The sequence below is a fragment of the Falco peregrinus genome, chromosome 7 (genome assembly GCF_023634155.1).
Source record: "Falco peregrinus isolate bFalPer1 chromosome 7, bFalPer1.pri, whole genome shotgun sequence".
Taxonomy (NCBI): Eukaryota; Metazoa; Chordata; class Aves; order Falconiformes; family Falconidae; genus Falco; species Falco peregrinus.
The window spans coordinates 41,880,463-41,902,552 of NC_073727.1; the positions used below are offsets into that span (position 1 = coordinate 41,880,463).

General features: G+C 42.4%; 1 protein-coding gene across 2 annotated transcripts in view; it reads left to right on the plus strand.

Annotated features, from left to right (window-relative positions):
• The first annotated feature begins 1,825 nt into the window (after positions 1-1,825).
• Positions 1,826-22,090, plus strand: part of PHACTR2 (phosphatase and actin regulator 2) — a 141,556-nt gene continuing 121,291 nt past the window's right edge. Inside the window, exon 1 of one of the 2 annotated variants that reach the window (XM_055810127.1) lies at positions 1,826-2,055. In XM_055810127.1, coding sequence (XP_055666102.1) covers positions 1,911-2,055 — 145 coding nt within the window. In that variant the 5' untranslated portion in view covers positions 1,826-1,910. The remainder of the gene's footprint in view (positions 2,056-22,090) is intronic. The other variant, XM_027796654.2, reaches the window with a different exon arrangement.

Genomic DNA, 22,090 nt, shown 5'->3' on the forward strand with positions numbered 1-22,090 from the left:
ATCTGTGGATTTCTCATGTTCTTTTCTTTTTGATCACAACAAAGGACTGAAGACAATGAGCAGCTCCTTAATATGGGAATTCTGAAGCAGAGTCTCTGAACCTTATTCTGTGTAGCACGCCAAACTTACAACTGCTCTGTGGTTCCAAATGCTTTGAAGGAAAAATGATTTAAAAAAAGCTCAGGGGTCGGACCCAGAGCCCACTGACATCAGTGACCTGCCATAAATTAAAAAAAAGAAAAAAGAAGTAGAAACCAGTTCAGTAAACAGCAGTCATGAGTACACTTCTGATTAAAGCATAAACAGGTTCAGAAAATGTCACCAGCCCACACAAGCACAGCTACTGAAATCTCCAGTGAGGGAAAAGGTCCTCAGTGTACAGACACATCTGTAATGATGCAAGCTGCAAAGGTTAAATAATAAAAATAGTACACTGTAAGATTTTGCGAATAACGCAAGGCCACTGCCTGTGACTCCAGAAAGCTCTCTGAACTGGGGTACAGGGTGCCTGCCTGCACCACCAGGCCCCCACAGGAAGGTCTATAAGCATGGAGCTCACTGTTGTGCCCCACAAGGAGAAGCCCCTGCCTCTTGATCTCAGCACAGCCCCACTGGGAAAGCTCTCCACAGCTAGGGAAGGAGCAGGCTAGTCTGTCAGCAGAGGGAAGAAGGAGGGGAAAATAATGAAGGCAATTCCCTGGGAGATGCTGTGCAGAAAAGACCTTTTGACCTGACTGATGGCTGACATACCAGACTCATGTACTGGGTTGATTGCTTGGACAAAGATGAAGGGTGCCTGAGCCCCATGACTGCTGGGAAGCCTGCAAAACCACTGCACCTGGGGAGCTGCACAGGGCTTGGTGTTGAAAGGAGGGCACTTGGTTCCTTGGGTAGAGGCAGAGGACAGAAACCGAATTTCACATGGACAAGTTTCAGACTCGATAGGATTTGATTCAAACCTGGTGAGTGGTAGTTCCTAAGATGTTTTCATACAGCCTAAATGGGACTTTCATATTTGAAAGCTAGATAACATGGCACTGGATGTGTTAAAAATCCAGGGTGATGTCCTGACTATCTTTGCCTTTGTGCCAGTGGCTTCAGGGGAGTGTGGATTTTATTCAAGGCATACAATAAAATGATTTGCCTGTAAAAAGCAGTGGAAAAATTAAAAATCCTTTTAAAGATGAATCGTGTCATAAAAGTGTATTTGTAAAACAAACACCAGAATATGAAACCACAGGGCTTGATTTTGTTGTTGCCAAAGTTTGTGTGACTCCAGCTTCTGACCTGGGAGGCAGGAAGAGCACCTTCCTCCCAAAATACTGAGTCACACCGTCGTAAAACTGGTTGTGAAAAGCCTTTTGCCTGCAACCCAAGCCTTAAGAAAGTCTAAGGTGTGTGTGTGTGGGGGGATAGCAGATTTGACTCATTGCCCTCTCTGCTCGGCTGCAGGGCTGCGATGCCTTGTGCAACCTCCCGGTTTTGCGGGGGCCGGGCCAGAGGAGGAGGGAGGGCACCCTGTTACACAAAACAGAAGTGGTGATGTCGGTTGCTCTGCTCTTTTTTAACTGATGCTTCTTTTTTTTTTTTTTTTTTTTTTTTCCCCCAGAGAGTTGGAAATGACTGGAGCAGGGAGCACGAAGACATCCTGGGGGGTGTTTGTGTGTGTGCATCTGCACATACACGCACCATACACACCCCCAGCCCCTGCTTTGCCCCTGTGCAGACACACAACTTGGGCTCCCACAGACCCGAAATCCCCGCCGCTGTCCCGGCGGGGCGGCCCCGCTCCGGCGGGGCGGTCGGAGGCGGGGGGCGGCTCTTCCTCTGCAAACTTTCCCTTTCCCCTCCCTCGCCGCCTCTTTCCCTCCTCTGCTCTCCTCCCTGCCCCTCTCGGCTCCCCGACGGCGATGGCTGAGAGGCCGGGGAGCACCGGGGCCGCACCGCCGCCCCTCTGGTCCTTGCCCGGTCCCCGCGGCCGCTCCCAAAGCGACATCTCCTCCTTCTCCTTCTCCCGCAGAACCTGCCTGCTTCGGTCCAACGTGGGCGGCTCAGGTAAGGGGGAGGGAGGGGAGGGTCCTTGTGTCCGAGCCCCCCCCCCGCCCCTAGCCGAGCTGAGCTGAGCTGGGGAATTTGGGAAAAGACATCCTCCTCCACACCCTGCCCTGCCTCCCAGACCGAGGTCTGCCTTCTGTCAGTGGCCGAAGCGTGGGTCCCTGGTTTACGTGGTGCTTGAACTGCCCCTCGAGATGATGTTTGGCAGGTTCCTGGCTTTTCATGCCGGTGTCCCCGGGTTTACATGAACCCCAGTGAAGCCGTGGATACCCATCCCGTCACCAAAGCAGCCGACTACAAGGGCAGAAAAGCGCCGGGGAGGCTTCAAGGGTGTATTGCGGGGACATCAAAACTCCACATTCTGCCACTTCACATGTTACACTTCAATTGTATGTTAGAATTTTACCTCATGCACTTATAGCTCCTTGGGGTTTTTCATAAACAGATGAGGCAAAATAAAATACCCAAGAACAAAACACCCCCCCCACCACCACCTGTGAGTCAGTATCCCACCATCCTCCTTCAGGAGGTAACTACTGCAATACGAAGTATTGTAGAGGTGATTTGGGTGTGGAAAGTGCCCTTTTGGGACAGACTACGCTTCCTCCAGGATTTGCGATAGCTTTGCTGTGTAAAATGGGAGGAAGTGAGGGTCCTAGTTTACAGTGCAGGTATTTGAAAGTGGCAAAATTAAAATACATACTCAGTTGGGCTATACTTTACTCAGGCTGTTTCCTGAAGTTAGGTATTCAGGAAAATGAAATTCTGGTCTCCATACTGCTGAGCACGTTTTGAAAATGTGTGCTTGTGTGGTTGTAAATCAGCCCTGCTCTGTTGACTAAAACAAGACTGCAGGCACATACGTCCCTGGCGATGTGGGTGTTTTGGATGCACTGGTACACTCTGCTGGACAGAGGTACTCCTGAACCACAGCACCACCAGGGATGCTCCAGTGCGCACTGAGGGACCCCCTCTGCTGCTGCACGAGCAGGACAGCGCGGCGCATGGTTGGGCCTGCAATGGACCACAATGTCCTCTTATGTTGGTTCTTCAGGGAGTGTTGAGATGAGGCAGGCCATTTACTTGAGGAAGCTCAAATGCACGGCTACGCCTGCCTGATGAGGAGAGAGGGAGTGAAAGCTTGCTTAGTCACATAGGAGCAAGTAGATTCAACTTGTGGGGCCAGCAGCTGCAAGCAAAAACAACTCTAAGTGGCATTTTCTGCATAATTTTTTTCTCTGCCTTTTTCTGTGTCTACTTAAAAATTACATTGAAGGACATTTGAGATAGGGAGGAGGTTCCAGGGGTTTGTCCAAATCTACTTTTAGGCTCAAGGTGTATTTCAGCACCATCTTGGCAGCGTGCTGCATCAACAACACCCTATGGCTTGATGTGTAACCTGGGTGTGGAGGGATCACCACAGAGGTTGACAAGATTGCCACTATGTCAGTGTTAGACTGTGTTGATTGTTAGCTTAGCTACAAAGACTACTATCAATGAGCTGGGTTTATTACAAGAGACTGGCAAATCCAGTGGAGGTAAAATGATGGTGTTTTCAAAGATGAGTTGTTATTTGTAGTTTCTTACACACAAAATTTAGGCCTCCCTGTTGCCCTACTTGATTTTTTTCTTTTAATTTTGAGGATGTGCTTCCTGCCAGCAAGTGACAGGAGTTTCTTTCTCTGGTTTTTATTTTTTTGTCATCTTTTCTTTTATTCTTTATTTTCTCTATTGCTGCTTCCTGTATTTTTTTCCAGCTGCTCATTGGACACAACAAAAATACATGCTGCCACACAACTGTTGATTCCCTCTTTAAAAAGGAAAGTATGCATTAAAGATGCAAAGCTATTTAATTTTTGATGTGGTGGTTAGAGAATTGTTTTTATACTGAGATGCCATTAAAATAACCTGCTTTTTCATTCCCCTACTAACCTGGAGAACAATCATAATGGGGACAGAAATGTAAAACACTTAGAGAAACAATATGAACCTTACTATTTTTTTTTTCTCCTACCTTTTTCTCTAGTTCTACCATTTGATTAAAGTAGGTCACTCATTTACATGAGATGCTACCTGTGCTCCAGCTGCTTCATTTAGAAAAGAACAATTTGCATTTTAAATAACTTGCAAAATGTTTGCTTGCTGCCTGTTCCTGGAGTGATTCACTTGCAGCTGTTGAAGTCACAAGTTGCAGTTCCTGTTGCATATTTGTCTTCATTTTCTAGATCTTGATGCCAGTTGTATGGTATTGTCTGCTTGCACTCCATTAGCGATGGGTTGGTACCCCTACAGAGGGTTTGCACTGTCCTTTATTTTACCACGTCCCGATCCACTGTTCTCAATGGAGGATCTGTTAAGAGGCAAGATTTGTAGAGACCCGTCTGGCTAAGGGAAATATAATAGCCTTTCTAAAAGCAGCTTTGGCAGTGGCTTATAAAATGCATCTGTTTGTTATTCTAGATATGTACATATCTCAAGAGTACAGTGAGGCTCGTCAGGTGGTCCCCGTGTTCATGGTACCTGTGCTTTCTTATCCCCACTCCTTCCTCTGCTGTTATCATATGCTGGAAGAAGCAACTTTCACTTTCTGGTATCACTTGACAGCATCTCACTTCATTTGCTGCAGTCCAGTTTGAAAGGAGAATGTATTTTCAGGTTTTTCTTCTTCTTAAAGCTGGCCTTTTCTTGTAGGGTTAGTGGTAGAAGATTACTTAATTCCCCTCTCTGGGCTGGCATCTCACCCATTGCTGTATCAGGCCTTTACCTTCCAACTCTTCCTTTACTTTTGGGAAGAACCTAGGGGGAATAAACTCATCATGAGCAAAGGTGGCACAATCTAGACTTTTGATTTAGACCCTGGAAAAGTGTAATATCAGTGAAGTTCAGAGCCTCTCTGGCAGGTGTAGGCTGTGCATTACTTCAGCATTGTGGTACATCCCACCTGACAACTGGCTACTTTTCCAGAGCATCTCAAGGAGATTTGAGAAGAAAAACACATTCTCCTAAAATTTCAGAGCAACACCAGAGCCACTTCAAGAAAGCTTCTTGCATTACATACCTTTAAGCAACCTTCCAAGTTCAGTGACTAGATTTAAACCAACCTTAGAAGGTGGGTCAAGTTTGCCAAGTTTCTTGATTTGCCCAGCATAGATGAGGACTGAACTGCATCTGAAACAAAGACCCTGTTCAAATACTTTCCCAGAATTTCTCCAAAATCTAGATTTGGTGGCTATGCGGCTGAGGGCAGCTCTTAGCGTGGGCAGTGAGCCCTGGGTGCAGGGTGGAAGGGGATGTTGCTGTTCCCTATCAGTCACCTTTGTGCTCCAGTTGCAGGACGGCAGCGGTGGTTCTCTTTGTGACAACCCTCAGGCACCAACCTGAGCTACTGTGGTGCCTGTTCTTTATCTGCATGTCCACGTAGACAGTTTTCAGTTTGCTCTCTTTAGTGTTGTGGGTTTTGCTATACAGCCTTGCATTTTCTTCTGAAGGTGGTGAGGTTTGTGGTGAGACACATCTTGGTGAAAAGGGAACTTTACTGCTCAGACCAGAAGTAAAAAACCCACCCATTTCTCCACTCTAGGATTGACACTGTTATATTGCTGCAGTTCCTCTTGATGTCTTGCTCTTTAGCAAGGAGAAGTTTCAGATAATTTGTTCCACTGCTAAGAAGCTCACCTTTCAGGTAGAGAGGTGAGCTTCTCATGCATGTTTCCGTTCTTTTCATGCTTTTTTCCATGCTTTTCTGGTGACACACACACAAAAAAACCCTACCTGAGAATTAAGGCAGCAATTCATCAATACCTTAGACTCTACACCAGATGCTGGGTTGCAGCAGAGTGAAAGGCTGAGGGCAAATGCCAGTACTGTCTCAAAACTTATACATATCAGTATTTTGGGGGGAATTTTTGGCTAGCAAACTGGTCCTTTTCAGGTTAATTTATTCAAAATGGTAATGAGAATCAGCTATGATGCCATTTGCTGCTGACTTTAGAATAGGGTGGGTAAAAAGATAGCTTAAAATCCCTCAGTTAAGTGAAGAACTGGGGAAGCTTTCATAGTGACCAGAGCATCAGAGTGGCTGATGTTGGTTGGGAAGAAAACTGACAAATTTTGGACTTATTTGAGCTTTTAATGCTTAGAATGCTCTACTTTGCAAATTTAACAAATGTCAGGTTTTCTTCTTAACCGAGAAATTTTCTGGTTAATGCAAAGGAAACGTTTTTGATGGTTGAAGGTATTTGAGAATACTCTTACTCTAGACATTGACTTGATTATCTAGGGGCACGGACTCTCGGGAAAAAGCTAAATTTTGGGTGGGTAGGTAGTTAGCTGCTAAAGTTTGTCTGTCTTTCCCTCTGCACTTGTACTCATATTTCCCAAAATGGCTACAGATTCCATTTGGTTGGATCTATGTCCATATGCACCAAGCTAGAGCTCTACCAAGGTCTATGGGAGTTGCATTAGTGTTTGTGAAGAAGAGATCAGATGTGCTTTGGGAGGTCATTTAGATAGGGGGGGGTCACTCATCAGGATGGGGGTGAGGAGGAAGCAGCCTCATCATGTGGAAGAACTCTCATAACTAAACCAACTGGTTTTGGCACATTATATGAAAATATGGGAGTCAGGGAAAAACATGATTCTCCATTGTATGAAGCAGGATGTGTTTACAATAGAAATCAAAGTACAGAATTTACCAAGAAGCCCAAAGCAGATAATCTGGTGTAGGAAACTACAGAAGTTAAGACAAATAATAATTTTGGGGAATTTAGAAACCAGACTCAACACGACTATGTCATTTTCAAGAGATAGTACATCCTGTCACTAAGTCCAGGATAATATTTTCCCATCAATTGAAAATTTAAACTCAGAAAGAGGCAGCAAACATAACCATATGCAATTTGACATATGCTTATAGAATTGAAGCATCTACTTCTTTGTAATAACCTGGAAACACACTTAGATTGTTGACCCATAAAGTTAAATCCCATTCTGGTCATCCGTATATGTAACCTGGAGTTTCAGAAGGGTGCTGGGGAAAAATCCAGGAGCCTTATAACATTTTGTACTGCATACATTGACAAAGTTCAAGTCTGCCTGAACACTTGTTTACTTTACAAGATTAGATGGGTGTGCAGGGAAGAAATGTGCGACAGAATTTAGTCAGCCATTTCTAATATGAGTTTATACCATAATGCATATGAAATAAGAGTCTGCCTGTTTTATACTGGACTAAAAGATATTATTCCACACCAACTCTTGCAGAATAACTGGGGTAGGTTCTTGGTATTAGCAAGCCTGATTAAGCCTAAGTGTGAAAGGGGGAACACTGGGAACATGATGGTTTGCACATACAAACCATGTATACTGGGTGTCATTTACACATGACCCAGTTTCTGGGACAACTTTAGAATCAAATATTCAGACTTGTGCTCATGCTTAAAAAAAAAAAAAAAGTATTTTCTAAATGTAGTAATAATCTCCATAGTTGGCTAAGTAGAAATTGGACAGCAGACATTGGCAGTGTAGGATTTAATGCGTATTTTGCAGCAACTAATCAGTAGCTGACTGTGGGATCTGTTCAGCATTTTGCTACTGTGTTTTCGATTCTCAAGGCCCTTTGGCATTTAGCACTTCCTGCTGTGTGTGGCTTCTAGCAAGTAACCATTTAATATCAGACCGCATGTCAAGTATGAAGCCTGAAGAAATGATCTAAAGAGTAGTTGAAGAAGACTTTTTACTCTTTCTCTTACTGAATGTAAGCAAGTTTGGTTTGAAAACCTAATGTTTCATCAGTCAAATCCACTGTTAGCATAAATCATTTTCCTTCCTCACTCCCACCCCCCTCTTTTTGCTGTTATTTCCTGTAAAAGCAAGCACTATTTAAGGTCAAAGGGCTGGGGATAGTTTCAAATGATGGTGAAGAATTTACGTTTTTATTTATTTTTGCTTTTTGAAATCATAATCTTTTCAGTGCCAGAAATCCTGTAGGATTTCAGTTTTCAGTAATACCAGCATTAGTCTTGCTTCTGAATTTTTAGTAGTTCTCATTGAACAGGCTTTAGCATAAGGCAAAGATATCTTCAGTGGTAATCTTTGCTTTTTAAATTTTTTTTTTCCCCTAGCATTTTACCTAGCATGTTGCTATTTTTAACAGATTCAGAGGTTAGTTTTTCTCAGGTACAAACCAAGCAGCACAAAAGGAAAAATATCTAGAAGAAAATAGAAAATCCTGACTTCAGTGTTCTGAGTTCAATCACTTTTCATTTTATCTTTGAAATTGTCGGTCTTAAAACCCACCACAACAAGGGATGCTCTTGCTTTCCATTCATACGGAAAGCAGAGAGATCTTCCTGAAATACCAGCAGAGTTTGTAGGCAGTCAGCACTTCCCTTGGTGATGAGCTGAGAAGTCTTGCTCCCCATCATGCAGTTTTGATGCAGAATTGGGATTTAAAAGGTGTTGTGTTGTATAGATTCTACGAGTGTTTTCGGTGTTGTCATGATTTTTGAGTTTTGAAAGGCTGAAGTAGTAAAATACTAGTAAATTGTATCAGTATCAAGTATTTAGCATAACGGGGTCAGAAGCGTTGGTTTTAGTACAGCCTGAAGCTTCACAGCCACTATACTTTGCAAGTTCACCGTGCCCTCAGATAGAGAACTTCATAATGAAGTGGAGCTAAAGAACAGCTTAAACCACTGTGTTTTGGTGGTAAGACACTTTTCTACCCTCTCTTCTCTCTCTCATGTTTCTTTTATATTTCTGGCACATTCTGCATTGCCCTTCCCATTTCTCACGCTGTTAAAACTCCTTGGCTATATTCACACCAATACAGGGCCGAGCAGTCAGGGGCTGGGAGGGAAACATAGAAGCAGGAGTGTTCTACCGGAGATGGGAACACGGTGACTCCTCACAGGCTAAAACACTGTGTGAAAATGGCTTCTGTTTGAAATAATGATCATGTTTTGTACTAAGTGTCTTATTTTTTTTTCAGAAAATGTAGAATATAATAGGTATTTTAAATTAAATATGTATTTTATAGCTTTTGTAACGTTTGCACGATTTACAGTATCCAGCAGAAAAACTTGTCTGGGTAGAGTGGACTGCTATTAAAAGCAGTTACTTTTTCTTTCCCTTCAACTTCAGACATGACTTCAGTCTCGCACGCAAATGGTGTTGGCTCCCACTTGGGGAATTAGCCCAGCTGCATAGTACCACACACCATTTCTGTTGGCTGGATGCATCAGTTGGTAGCTCAGTTTTGGTACCTTTACCCAAGTTGTTTCTATCTATACTGGAAATAAAAGGCACTCATCTCCTTCTTCCTTTCACCTTCTCCCCACTCCTTTGCTCCCCTCTTCCTTACTAGGGAATTTTTCAATTTTGGGAATTCATCGGGAAGGGAAAAAAAGAAAAAAATTCTAAAATGAAAAAAAAAAAGAGGGTTGCTGAATATTAGAAACAGAGAAGTGCCTCAGAGCCTTTTTAAGATAAAACTTGGCATGGTGGCAAGGATCAGGAAAAGGCTGAACTCTGCCACAATCCCTAATTCATTTCATGTCGTTAAGTTAGCTAAAGTTTATTTGAATACAAATGTATCCTGGTCAAATAAGAGTTTTGTGAAAGTCAACTTTTTGTAGTAACAATCCTGATTTCAGGCACATTTCTGCATTTTCTGGAGTAATATCTGACAGAATTTGAAAATGGTAAATTGTCGCTTCAAAAAGTGAGTCTAAGGTTTTTAGAATTTGATATAGAGGGGTTTTTTTCTTCTAGTTTGGGGAGCAGGAACAGGAGAAAAGGCAGCAAAGAAGTGTCAGAATTTCCCTGGCACAGAAATGTGATTATCCTAAGGGGCCCATCCACCTATACAGGGCAAGTGTACCCACTGCCACTTTGTTATGGCTAAATGGTCAGATATCAAATTCTTTAAGGGTTCAAATGCCTTCTTGAAGGAATAAGGATGTTCAGTACTTCAGAGAACCAGACCCTAAAGAGCACAATGAACAAAGCTCCCCTTTCAGCACATGTTTGCTTTTCTTGTTTTTTGGGGAAGAATCACAGCTTTTAAGATACCTGTGCCTCATGTACACAGTACTCGAGAAAATTAAGGCAGCAAGCAGAATTGGTGTTGAGGTATGTTTTTGTATCACCTACAAGCACAGTAAAGAAGAGCTTGTGGTGCTTTTGCAGTTGAATGAGTCCTAGTTGCAGACCTTTGTGTTCACAGGCAGCTGTATTTAAACATTGTGAGTAAACAGATAACTAGCAGTCATCTGCTTGCCACTTTTTAATTTATTTCCTCTGTTGTCCAGTGTAAGGGCTGACAGTTAACGTTAGTGGTTTAAACCACCAATGAAACTGTGAACTTTTATCTGAAAGAAGCACTTGCTGCCGAAAAGGCGGCTTCTACAAGCATAATTCTGATTTTTTTTTTCTGATTAAAAGCAGTTTTGGTAAGCTCAGAAGGGTTGGATTTGAAATAAGTTGTTTTACTTACACAGACAGAGCAAGCGTAATCCATCAGGGACCAGCAGACATCCCAAGTCACAATACAAACTGCTCTAGCCCCAAGGATGAAGTATGGCATGCTGCTTTTGTTATTTGGGCTATAGGCACCTCTGCCTGTGTTACTGAGTCTCAACTCTGTATCCTTGGAAATGAGCTGAGAGGGAGAGTCAGAGCTCCCCAGAGGCACAGCATCTTTCTTCCAGCCATATGACTTTTTGCACCCTGAACATTTAAAAATAATGGTGCCTTCCTGTTATGCCTTGCTGCAAACAAAACTGAATGGCAATATTTCACATCGTGTTTTCTTTAGTGAATGGCCAATCCAAAAAATATGCTACCACTCAGCTATTTAAGTCTTTGGAGACACATCTGCTATGAATTTTGCCTCATTCTTTAGAATTTGAGATAAACAATAGCTTTTGATCTGCAAATAGCAAGAATTATTTTGGAGAAAGATTTCCAAAGGATTGATGCCATAATTTTCAGAGCTTTCTCTTATTTATATAGTCAGCTTGAGTTTTGTCTAATGAGATTTTCATATGATGAGCTGGTGAATGTATATATGATTTTGTAGGTGATTTCAAGTCTCACAAGCCAACAGCACCCATTTCACTCCGTGATATGGATGTTTATCACTGGGCACATGGTACATGACTGCATTGTACTGCAGCTTGTGCATTTAGAGGTCTATCAGAAACAGCATCTGAAAGCTACACCCTTGCAGTGCAGCGTCTGCCAGACCTGGAGAGAAACAGCAGAATGAATGACTTGCTTTCAGCTACAGGGGTGAAAGGCTTTGGGGAGAGCTTGGGGCTTCAGACATGCTGCCTGCCCTTTTTGGGCTCTGTGTCCAAGAGCTCTCCTGATCATCACCAGACACTGGAAGAAAGTTTGTCCCCTTGCAGCTTCCATGGGGACAAATAAAACCTTTCACTCAGTGCCTGTCCCAGAGGCATGCCAGGTCCTTGGTCTGCCCATCCTTGGGTGAGGGAAAGTGGCACACCATTTCGAAACAGCAAGGTAATTGCCTAACAGCAAATTAGGGTTACTTTGAAATCACTCTTAATTCAAGTTAGGTTAAGAAAAATGCAGGCAAAGGCATTTTTTTTAGAATGTCTAAAATAACACAGTTGCCAGTCTTTTGAAAAGAGAAAGGAAACATCACCAACAGAGTGAGTGCCTGTAACTGGTCTGTGAATTCAGAGGAAGAAAGACCCATCAGACATAGTCTTGGGGTCAGCAGTTTAAATAAAGATTTTTTTATACTTCTTTTCTTACATCTTCTAAAAAGTTTGTAATATTGTCTGTTTTGCATGGGTTTGCCCTTCAGTGGAATTTTCATCATTTAGCAAAATTGGAAATTACCTATGGCAAGCAACAAAGTTGGTATCACATAACTATCTGGCAAGTGAAAATAACTTGGTGGAGTGCACAGCTGTTGCAACTTCATTGTGCTATTGTGTAAACTCTGTGGGGAAAAAGATATTTGTTCCCCTTGTTCTAGGCCAAGACTGGAAAAGTGCTGCAAGCACAGGAGGGGCACGTGTAAAAGAAGTTTGCTGGAAGCGACATTTATTGAGCTGGGGAATAGTCTCTCAAGAGGAACAGTGAAAGCTACCCTGCTGGAAGCACTTACAACCAGAGCTGGAAATGCACTAAAAAGTATGTGAGAAGAAACTGTTGCAGTGGTAATGAGAAGGGTCTTTTGCAGTTGTGGATTTTTTTTTATTGCTCTGCATTTAGGCCAAGTCAGAAATGGCAGTGGGGGACACGGGACTGAGCCATCCACCTGCACCAGACACACTAGGCTAAGGAGACAGAGATGGGTCTGGCGTTTTGGCTGGATGGAAGAGCCACATCTATGTCCCCCTATCTGTGGTAGGGTGTCCTCTTCACCTCTGTTAGAAGCAGAGAGAAGCAAAAGAGATGGGAAGGAATTCTCCCAAGCAGCAAAGAAATAACTGACAGTAAGATAAGTGAAACAAAAGAGCAAAACCAAAGGACGTTCACCCTTGGTGTTTTGAAAAGTGGTCGTGTTACACTCACTTTTACCCTAGGCTTAAGATAAATATATATTTGGATGAGTTTAGGTGAATATTTAGATGAATTCTAGGCAATGAGGTCTTGACAGTGAGAAGTCCATCAAATAAACAAGTTTTGTCTACCTTCTAAGGCCATTGCTATTTCTAAAATAAATTATATCAAGGATATTTTAATTCAGGCACTAATTAGTGAATTCTAATACTTAATACAACTCCGTACTTCTACTCCAGTGAATTTGTCTCAGTTATATATACTCCACAGAGGAAACAAATCCCAGAAAACTAAATTTCATGCATATCATATATGAAGTAAATGGGATTTGATCCAAAATGTTTTTATACAAACACTGATTACCATAATAATGGAAGAGAGGGGGGAAAATCCAGAAAGAGCTCTGTAAACGGCAGTATGCATCTCTCAGACTCAGGATTAGATGATTCAGACTATGCACATTTATAAGAAGGACCTGAGTTTCAAAAATACATGCAAATGATTTCTGATTCTAATCCTTTTACATGTCAATAAAAGCTATCAAAATATGTGCACTTTTCGGTAGTTCTAATCTCCATTTGTTAATGGGAGCTTAATCTTTTAGAAACAGAGTTGTTGTAAGAGTGGCTTTCATCTTCTGCAGCAATTTGGGATCACTGTGAAAGTGATTTGACCAGTGTAATAATTATAGGAGGAAAAATCAGAAGCCATGTTCAGTGGCATTTTATAGATGCCAGATGTCTGTGGGATTCACTCTGATGCTGAAGACGCCTGCAGTAAACGCTGGTGTGGTTCAGGGAACTGAAACGTCTTGCTTGTCTTCTAATGGAATATCTTCCCTCCATGGTACTCTGAGGGGATGTAATGTCCCTAAGTGGATTGCTCTGAGCCTGGGAATTTCTGTAACAGCACTGAACATCGGCTGAGCCATGTGGGTAGTGTCATTGAAATACTCTGCTATAGAATTGCAGGGCAGTTTTAAGTAGGGGTGCATATTTTACGCATAAAATTGCAGTACAGATTCTTCTGTTGAGAATTCATAACATGCAAGGAATAAGAGCATGTCAGGTATGCCCTGACCTATCAATAGGCATTGATAGGTTCTTGGGTATGATGGTGTGTGTATATGTGAAAAAATAACTAACCACCTTCAGTTCAGTCCAGTTCATTTAAATGATACTTTTCTAAACCACTGAAGTGTAAGCGTCCAGCTATCAGGCTGCTGGAGCCTTGCTTCCTCTGCTAGAAAATACAGGTACGCAGTCACAGGGAGGGAAGGAACCAATTGGTAGCTATCAGGCATCTCTCTCCAAGAGGAAGGCTGAAGGCTGAAGGCTACCATGTGGACCCTTGCTCTGAACAGGGAAGCAGGGTTCAGTCACTGTGCTTCGAGACTGACATGGAAGGACAAAGAGCTGGGCATCCCCTTCCTTTCCCCCTCCAGTCTGTGCTGACATTTCTCCTCCAATTTAAGTGTATTTGGTGTAGTGTAGTAAAAATGTAGACATTTTTATCTCTCAGCAAAGGCATTGGCTTTGAGAAAAGGGAGATGAGCCAGCACTTCCAGCAGACCCAGCATCTGTCAGCAGACCATGCAGCTCGGGCTGTGCCAGTGTGGTCCAGCCAAGCCATTGCTGTGACTGGACCCACCCCAGCTTCACCTTCAGCTGTGTGCAGCCCTCTCCTTTGGTGCGCAGCAGTACGCTGCCACTGAAGCCTACTGCAGTGTTTCTGGCTTGTGATTTCATTGTGACTTTCCAGTGTTTAATACTGTTTTGGTTTGGCTCTTACACTCTCGGTTGTTGGTGAGGTTTTTTTTGAACAGCTGCTGGATTTCTTTGATGTTGAAAACTTCTGGAAACATGATTCTGCCATGTCCAGGCACTCAGAAATTGGGAGAAAGAGACAGAAAAATCTACTGTTGTCTTTTCTTTCAAAATTATGTTTCTGGAGGCTTGATTCATTATGTTGGTTCACTTGTGGCTGGCAGTGCTGCTATTGCTATTGACTTCAAAAGGCTTTGGCTCAGGTTGAAATACATCGCTACAGCTTTTATCCCAGGAAGGGCTCTTTGCAACACTTTACAAAGATGAGATGATCTGAAGTCAAATATCACAGTCCTGTGGAAGGCAAACGTCCCTTTGGGACCAGACTGAGGTTTTTTTCAGTTCCAGTCTCTTAAGAAAATCCTGATGTAAGCAGGCATGAGATGCATTGACATGTTTTGTGATTGCCCAGGCTCAATAATAATCAAAATTAATGTGAGATTATTTTCCAAAGGAAATTAAACAAGGAGCAAGTAGAAAGCATCTACAGCAATTTCATAGTAGGCAACATTATACGGTGCCTTCTTTTTCCTGTGAAATCCCTATGAAAGTACACACTTGATGATGTGGGGGTCTCCAGGCAGCCCAGCTTCATAGGAAAAGGTCTCCTAGTGGGATCAGAGTTCTGCCTGGGCTCCTTGTTACTTACGTAAGGACAAGAAAAGGAGGGGATTGTCTGTAATGCACAGAGCCCATCCAACCTCTTCTGTCTGTCCGTGGGAGTGAGGAGCATGTTGGCTCTTCTTCTCTGACGTGTGGGATATTATCTCCCTCCATGCAGCTAGTCCTTTTATTATGGTATCAAAAGGAGTAGGAAGGGCAAGGGGAAATCTAGGAGAAAAAAAAATACTGACTCAGATAGCAAAGGCAAATGGAAAGGGTTTAAAATGTGAAAGATCCCCAACAGTAACAGAAGTGATTACTTCATTTAAAATTTTGATTTTTTGTTAGTCCCACCATTATATCCACAAACAGAGCAAATGATTTTTTTTGTCTAGAAAATCCATTGATGCTGTTCTGCCTCTTCCACTTTATCTCCAGCAAACTTTTCGCTCAGATCCCTTGATTTCTGTTCCGTGGAAAATCTTTTTTCTCCAGATCTTTTGTGCTGCAATACCCACCCAGTGTAGGAAAGTGGGGATGCTCTCCATCTAGCATCAACCACTGCGGGAGCCCATCTGCCTGTGGTGGTCAGCAGAGCTGATGTGCTGCACCCTTATAAGCTCCAGCTCTGCTCTGTCATGGGGATGAGAAGATTTTCCAACAGGTCTTTGAAGGAGCCTAAAAACACAGACTATAAAACAGAAAACAGCAAATGAGCACGTTGGGGCCTTTAAAGAACTTGTTTGCATTATAGTAGTTTCTTGAAGAAAGTCTCGCTCATGTGAGTAATCTCTTTTATTTTTTCCCGTGCAATGAATGTATAAGGTAATGGAGCTTTCTCTTGCTTTTGTTCATATTTCCTGTCCTGTAAGGCCCAGCAGCTTCGGTAGCCTTCCTGCTGCAGGAGGAGGGAAATGGAAAAACAGTTGGAAAAGGCAGGCTTTTTGGCTTTTGTAAGGATGCTTAGGTTTATCAGTATGTGGTCAAAATGGGATATTTTGCCCAGCCATAAAATAGGATTAACCGCCTTGTAGCTGCTTGTTACCTCTTAGTTACTCTAGCTATTTTTGGTAGGACTTGAGAGCTAAGAGCATCCTTACGATTACTGCAGCATCTGGCCTTATCACCACTAAAACAGTTTTCCCTGAGCCCAGCCATATGCCTTGTATGCTTTATACCGTCTGCTCCCAACTGCCCCCACAGTCTTCTGTCCCACTTGCTGCACCTCCCACTATCTGTCACCTCCAGACAGTTTGAGTCTTAACCTGCCCAGCTGCCCAGTTGCCTGCCAGGCCACTGCTGGGGGAAAAGCTCGGTGGGTGAGAGATTTTGTGTCTCAGGGAGATGCTGCCATGTGAGGCTGCTACACTAGATGGGGCGGTTGTTATGCTGATCAGCAAACACCATCTCTCTGCCTCCGGATTCCTGCCTGGATCACCCACCTGCTCTCAGACCAAAGGATTTTAAATATAGACTCCTTTATATGAAGCGAGCAGCCCTCCTGCAGCAAAGCTGGTAGATTGCCCTCAGCTGGTTTTGTCTGGTATCTGCTCCATCCCAGATGAAGTCATGGCAGGGTCTTCATTAGTTTTGGTGTCTTTAAAAAGCACAAAACTGGAGTGGGATGCGATGTCGCGGCAGCGTTTTAAATTTCCTGAAACACCACCACCCTCCCTTTTTTTTTTTTTTAATCCATAGAATATATATTTAAACAACACAAAATGCTATTATCAGCCATTGCTCTTCCCTCAGCCAAGGTAATGCTGCAAAGTACTGGTGAAATTGGATCTCCTTGTAGTATTGATTCTGCTGTACTTTGGTCAGGGCTCGTGGGGTTAGTATTGATCTGTCAAAGAAACTGCTGAGGAGTGGGTGAGCAAGATCTGTTGTCTGTGTTGTTTGGGAACTAACAGAAGCTCTTATTCTTTGCTGACAGCCTGTTGCCCACTTTGACATTGATTCATTATGAGAGAAGCTGGCTTTAATTAGAACAAGGTTTTCCAGTGTTTGTACAGAGTGCTTTGACCCCAGTCCACAGCAAGTTCATAAAGGCAGACTCTCGGGCTGGGTTGTTCATTTATTATGCAGTCTTCTGAAAAAGATACCATTAAAATAATTGGACTAAAATTTTTGTTTGTGCTGAATCTGAAGTAGTCTTTTCTAAAACAAAACTCAAGGGGATCTGTAAAATGTGTGCAGAATTACACACCTAGACCTCCATCAGCATTGTGCATTGAAGTACTTATTGCTTACCCTGATGTTTTTGGTGGCCTGCTAGAGGTTTAGATTTGATGCATGCAGTTCTGAGGGCGGATGCAGAATCCCTTGACTGGTCTGAAAGAGCCTGAAAACAGGAATTCCTTCTCCCAGCCTGAAAACTCCAACATTAGAAAAGTTTTCCCCAGAAGCCTGAAAGAGAGACATCACTCATACTTTCTAACCTCAAAACAGTTTTATGGCAGGAAGAAACTTTTGTTTTCTTTTTTTCTTTCTTTATTCCTGGAGGAGGAGGCACTGGCTAGATTTTTGCTTTTAGACTGTATTTCATGAAGATCACCCCAGTAATATTAAGTGGTTTATATACAATTGATAAGTATCAAAGTGTTCACATAGGCTATTACATGTGCAACAGAATTTTTTTTTCTATATGAAATAATAAAAGTACAGACACTAGATATATGAGTAAAAGTAAGCTAAAGCAGTTTTCCCATGACATATCCTCCAAATGAAACATGAATGGAACACTCATACTGTTATCAAAACATTTCTCAACTATTTAGTCAATGCTGCCTGAAACGATCATGGAAAGTGACTCAGTGAAAAATGACTGTCATTTTATAGAATGTAATCCATATCCTTTAAAATTATAGCACTATAGTAGTACAAACAAAATCTGAAGTCCAGGAAATTACATCTGTAAATTCTGGCCACCTCCCACATATATGTGCAGATCAATATAATGTGGGGTGGGAAGAAACTGAAACAAAAAAGGCCCTTAGAATCCCACTTATTAGCCAGTTCCCAGCTGGGTACCAGCCTCTAGCAGTCATATGCTTCCAGCCACCCCCATGCAGCCACTGCAGCATCTGCAAGACTAAGGAGCCACAGGTCCCTCACTCCACAGCGCCCACAAGAAATGCCTGGTGCGTTTCAGCCCCAGTGGCTCACAAATATCCAGGACTGCTGCAGGCTTTCTGAAAGCTTTGGGGCAGGCAGTATTGCTAGAGCAGGGTGGTGGAAGATCTTCATGTCCAGGACTCTGGGGGAGGAGGCATAGAGTAGTTCTATCCAGGTCTTGAGATTTGTAGTCAACAATATCCTTCAGTCAGGATGAAAAGCACAGCTGGTTTTTTTCTTACCAATTTTAAAATTATGCATGATACTATTTTGGATTCAGATACAACTCTGACCTAAAGATGCAATAAATAAGGTGGCCTACTTCACTGCTTGTTGCAGCCTTAGGACAACGTAGTATCTGAATGCTTCCTTTTAGGTTAACTGTTCCATAGCATACTTCCAAAGTGATTTAGTTCTTGATTTGGACAGAAAAGCCTGTGGGAGATGTATAGCAGAGAATCTGCAGGTTCTGGCTGAGCACATTAGAAGGTTTGCCTGTTGCATTTGACTTTTCTTTTATAAAATAGAAATGTTGCTGTTAACTCTGTAGTAGGAGAATCTCTTTGTGAACTTGCCTATTTAAAAAACGGATGTAATTTGCTTAGTTATCTTTAAGCATCATCTTTTTCCAAAAGACGCATGGCAAAATTAATACAAAAAGCCACTAAAAATGTTAAATTACTAAAACGTTATAGGACTTGTATAACTGCAGAGAACAACTGGGCTGCATGGCTGATTTCTCACACAGACAGGCATTGACAGGATTGTTCCTTTAATTTATATAGGCTTATTGAAACATAGGGCCAGCGCAATCTTCTTTTTAGATCAACTTCATCTCTGCCATGTCATCTTGTAAACCACATGACAGCAGCTTGAGAGCATGTACCTCCTTAACTGATCTTAATTTGTGCTTACCAAAACCATTTCATTTATGTTTTCTTCCCCTGTATTTGCTGGGCCTCTCTATGGGTTCTTGTGCTTCATTTGTAGGGTTCCGTCACCTCCAATAGCCCTCACGCAGCCGAGCAGCTCCCTTGGCCTGCATTGTCCATGCCACATGTGGAAGAAGCTTTTTCCTTTTGCTGTAGCAATACAACCCTTTGGGGGTCCCTTTCCCAGGATTAGCTGGCAGGGGGTGGAAGTGGCCTGGCCAGAGGGGATGAGCAAGCATGCCATGCTCTGACTTCAGCCCTGAAAGCCAAAGAGGAAAATGAATTATCTGCGTCTGTGTTACTGTGTCCACGTAGGGTTTCCCAGAGCAAGCTATGGTCATGCTGGCAGAGTCATGCTTGCTGCATGGGCACAGGGTACCTGCACTGGTGGGTGACCTGGGCTCTTTGGGAGAGTGTTTTGCAGTATCCTGGTCTCAGTGTGGTGTTTTACAACGGAAGTTGGAGATCAGTTAGACTAAAATTCAGCCAAGGAAGGTTCTGGGATGAGTTATGTTGAACAATGGGCAAGTACTTCGAAGGCAGTAAGTCAACAACTAAATGAGAGAAAGTGTGTGCTAAATCCATTTGATTTTCTGCTTCTGGAGGGCTAAGTTGCCTAGTGAAGGAAAAGGTTTTGAGACTGTTCCATAGAACTATGTTTTAGACATAAGCTAAGGAGACAAGGCCTAGATGTAATCTCCACGAAGTGGGTGTCCAACAGTTTGATAAAATGCTCTCAAAAATATTTATCAGTAGTTTTCTGTCAGACTGAAAGGGCATCTCAAGCCAGATCTTGCAGGGGGCAGTCCTTTGCCCAGTTCCAAGCAATACTTAAGTTTTGATTTGAATGCAGGTTTACAGAATAGCTTTGCAAAATTTGCAACTATTACCAAGTCAGAAAAGCTGCAAGCACTTGCGAGTGCAGTACTGGGAGTCAAAACAGTCTTCACAAATTCAAGCAAAGAGGTAATACAGCTTTCTGTCAATTGCTATACCCCTCCTTTGGTCTGTTTTTCATATAACTACGGCAGATAAAGAAAGTATTATTGAAATCCAGGTTAAATTCCCAAGCACTTGAGAGGTTAATCGCTGTCAAGTAATTTATGCCCAATGCTAAGGTTTTGTAAGGATTTAAAATAAAGATGTTTGAAAAAATGCTTTGGAGAAATGCTGAAGCTACCACATAGAAACATACCATTTTAAGTTTTCACCAAAATGCTTGGAGTCTGGGGGTTGTCAGACTTGAAGACTGTGGCCTGAAAGGGCAAGTAGAGAGCAGAAGGTTTGGGAGGTTCAAGCTGCATATGATTGTGCCATTGACTCATGATGCTAAACTGAAAGCAAATTTGAGGAAGGGAGTTACTGAAAGACAGTGTGCCTGTGCTTCAAAACCAAGATGGAAAATGGGGAATCAAAGAGGAAACAGTCTTCATTGTAATCCCATTGTCCAGGCTGACTGCAGTGACAGAAGAAAAAGATAGCAGCAGTGAAATAATTAGCCATTTCAAATTCATTACATTTTAATAATTCAAACACTATTAATAATGCAGGTAAAAAGAATATTTCAAATATATTTTTTTCAGGGTCCTTCTATAATATTCTCTTCCTCATTGAAGCAAAGAAGCTTATCCTTCTCACTGCCCTGCAATGTAAAGAGAAGGGCAACGTAGCTCTAAGATACCTAACCGCCTTTTGTAACAGCTTTAATGAGCTTTTTTATATTGCTCTCAAGAGGGCAGCTTTCCCTGCATTTCTAAATACGCTCTCTGGGCAAATTCAAGCAGTATGTTCCTGATGAAATTTTGTTATTTTTAGAAATAAACGAAGCAGGGTACATCATTTCCTCTCCTACACTTTTGTTGATGCTTTAATATAAAGACCTGTGTTCAGAAGTTAATTACAGCATCCTAGATTGCACGCTAAATAAGCACTGCAACAGCAAGTGGGTGCTATTGTAAAGGAAAGGAACAATGCTGTACAAATGTCATTTTGGAGTTCTTTTTTTGTCTGATTACTACCCCAGGAAAATAGTCCTGACTTGTTTGCCGCAAAAGGGATTAAACTGCCTCGCATGACACCCTGGGAATGGGACCCCAGGTGAAAGGCATGTTACGATAAACAGGGTATTTTGGGTAATAGCTAAGGAAGGAAAGAAATACTGCAAAACAACTTGTCATGCCTATTTGGCCCCTTTTGAACTTTTATGCAATCTTATATGGTGTACTTAGGAGGAGAAATTGATAATAGAAACAGGAACGTCTTTGATTTCTTCATCTGTTTGTACACCAGGTTCTGTCTCCTGAAGACAGCAGGAGTCAAACAAGAGGGCCTAATTTCATTGTTTATGGCTCAGTCTTTTTTAGCTGGTATTTGGTCTTTAGTTTTTTCTCGGGATGTTTTTCTAGAGTTTCCCTGGCTTCATTTTTGCCTCCTCAGTCAAACTGTCTGGTCTTTCTGCCCTTCCCCAGACATGCATGCTTCTGAGCAAAGCATCCAAGCAATTTGAACCACATTTATAACATGTTGTTGAGTTCATCATAATGCACCTCTCTGCAGTAGAGGTTTTTATGTTGTGTTAACAGCAGTTTACCCTCTGGCTCTGTGGTGGAGTGGAGCACTGTTAGAGGTTTCACTCAGAATAAAAGGTTTGGGCTGCTGAATTATCAGCATTACTACCTGAAATAACTTGGGTTTCATTTTTTCTTCTGCTATACTGGCCAGCTCTAGTCTAATGAAAGTACAGCCTATGGTTTGCATCCTGTGCTGGAAAATATTTACCTTGCCTGTTCATTCAGCAAAACCAAACTCTCCCTAATGCATATTTCCCTGACACCTGCATATGGCACATCTCCAGCTTGCCAATTTGTCTGATGTGCTTTGCTGATATCAGTTTGGCTCTGTGTGTGTCACACACACTTTGCAGTAAATTCTGGCAAACATATTCGTCAAATCACTATAAAACTAATGAGTGCTGTTCACTAGCCTCTTTCAGGGCAAATACATATTTTATAAGAG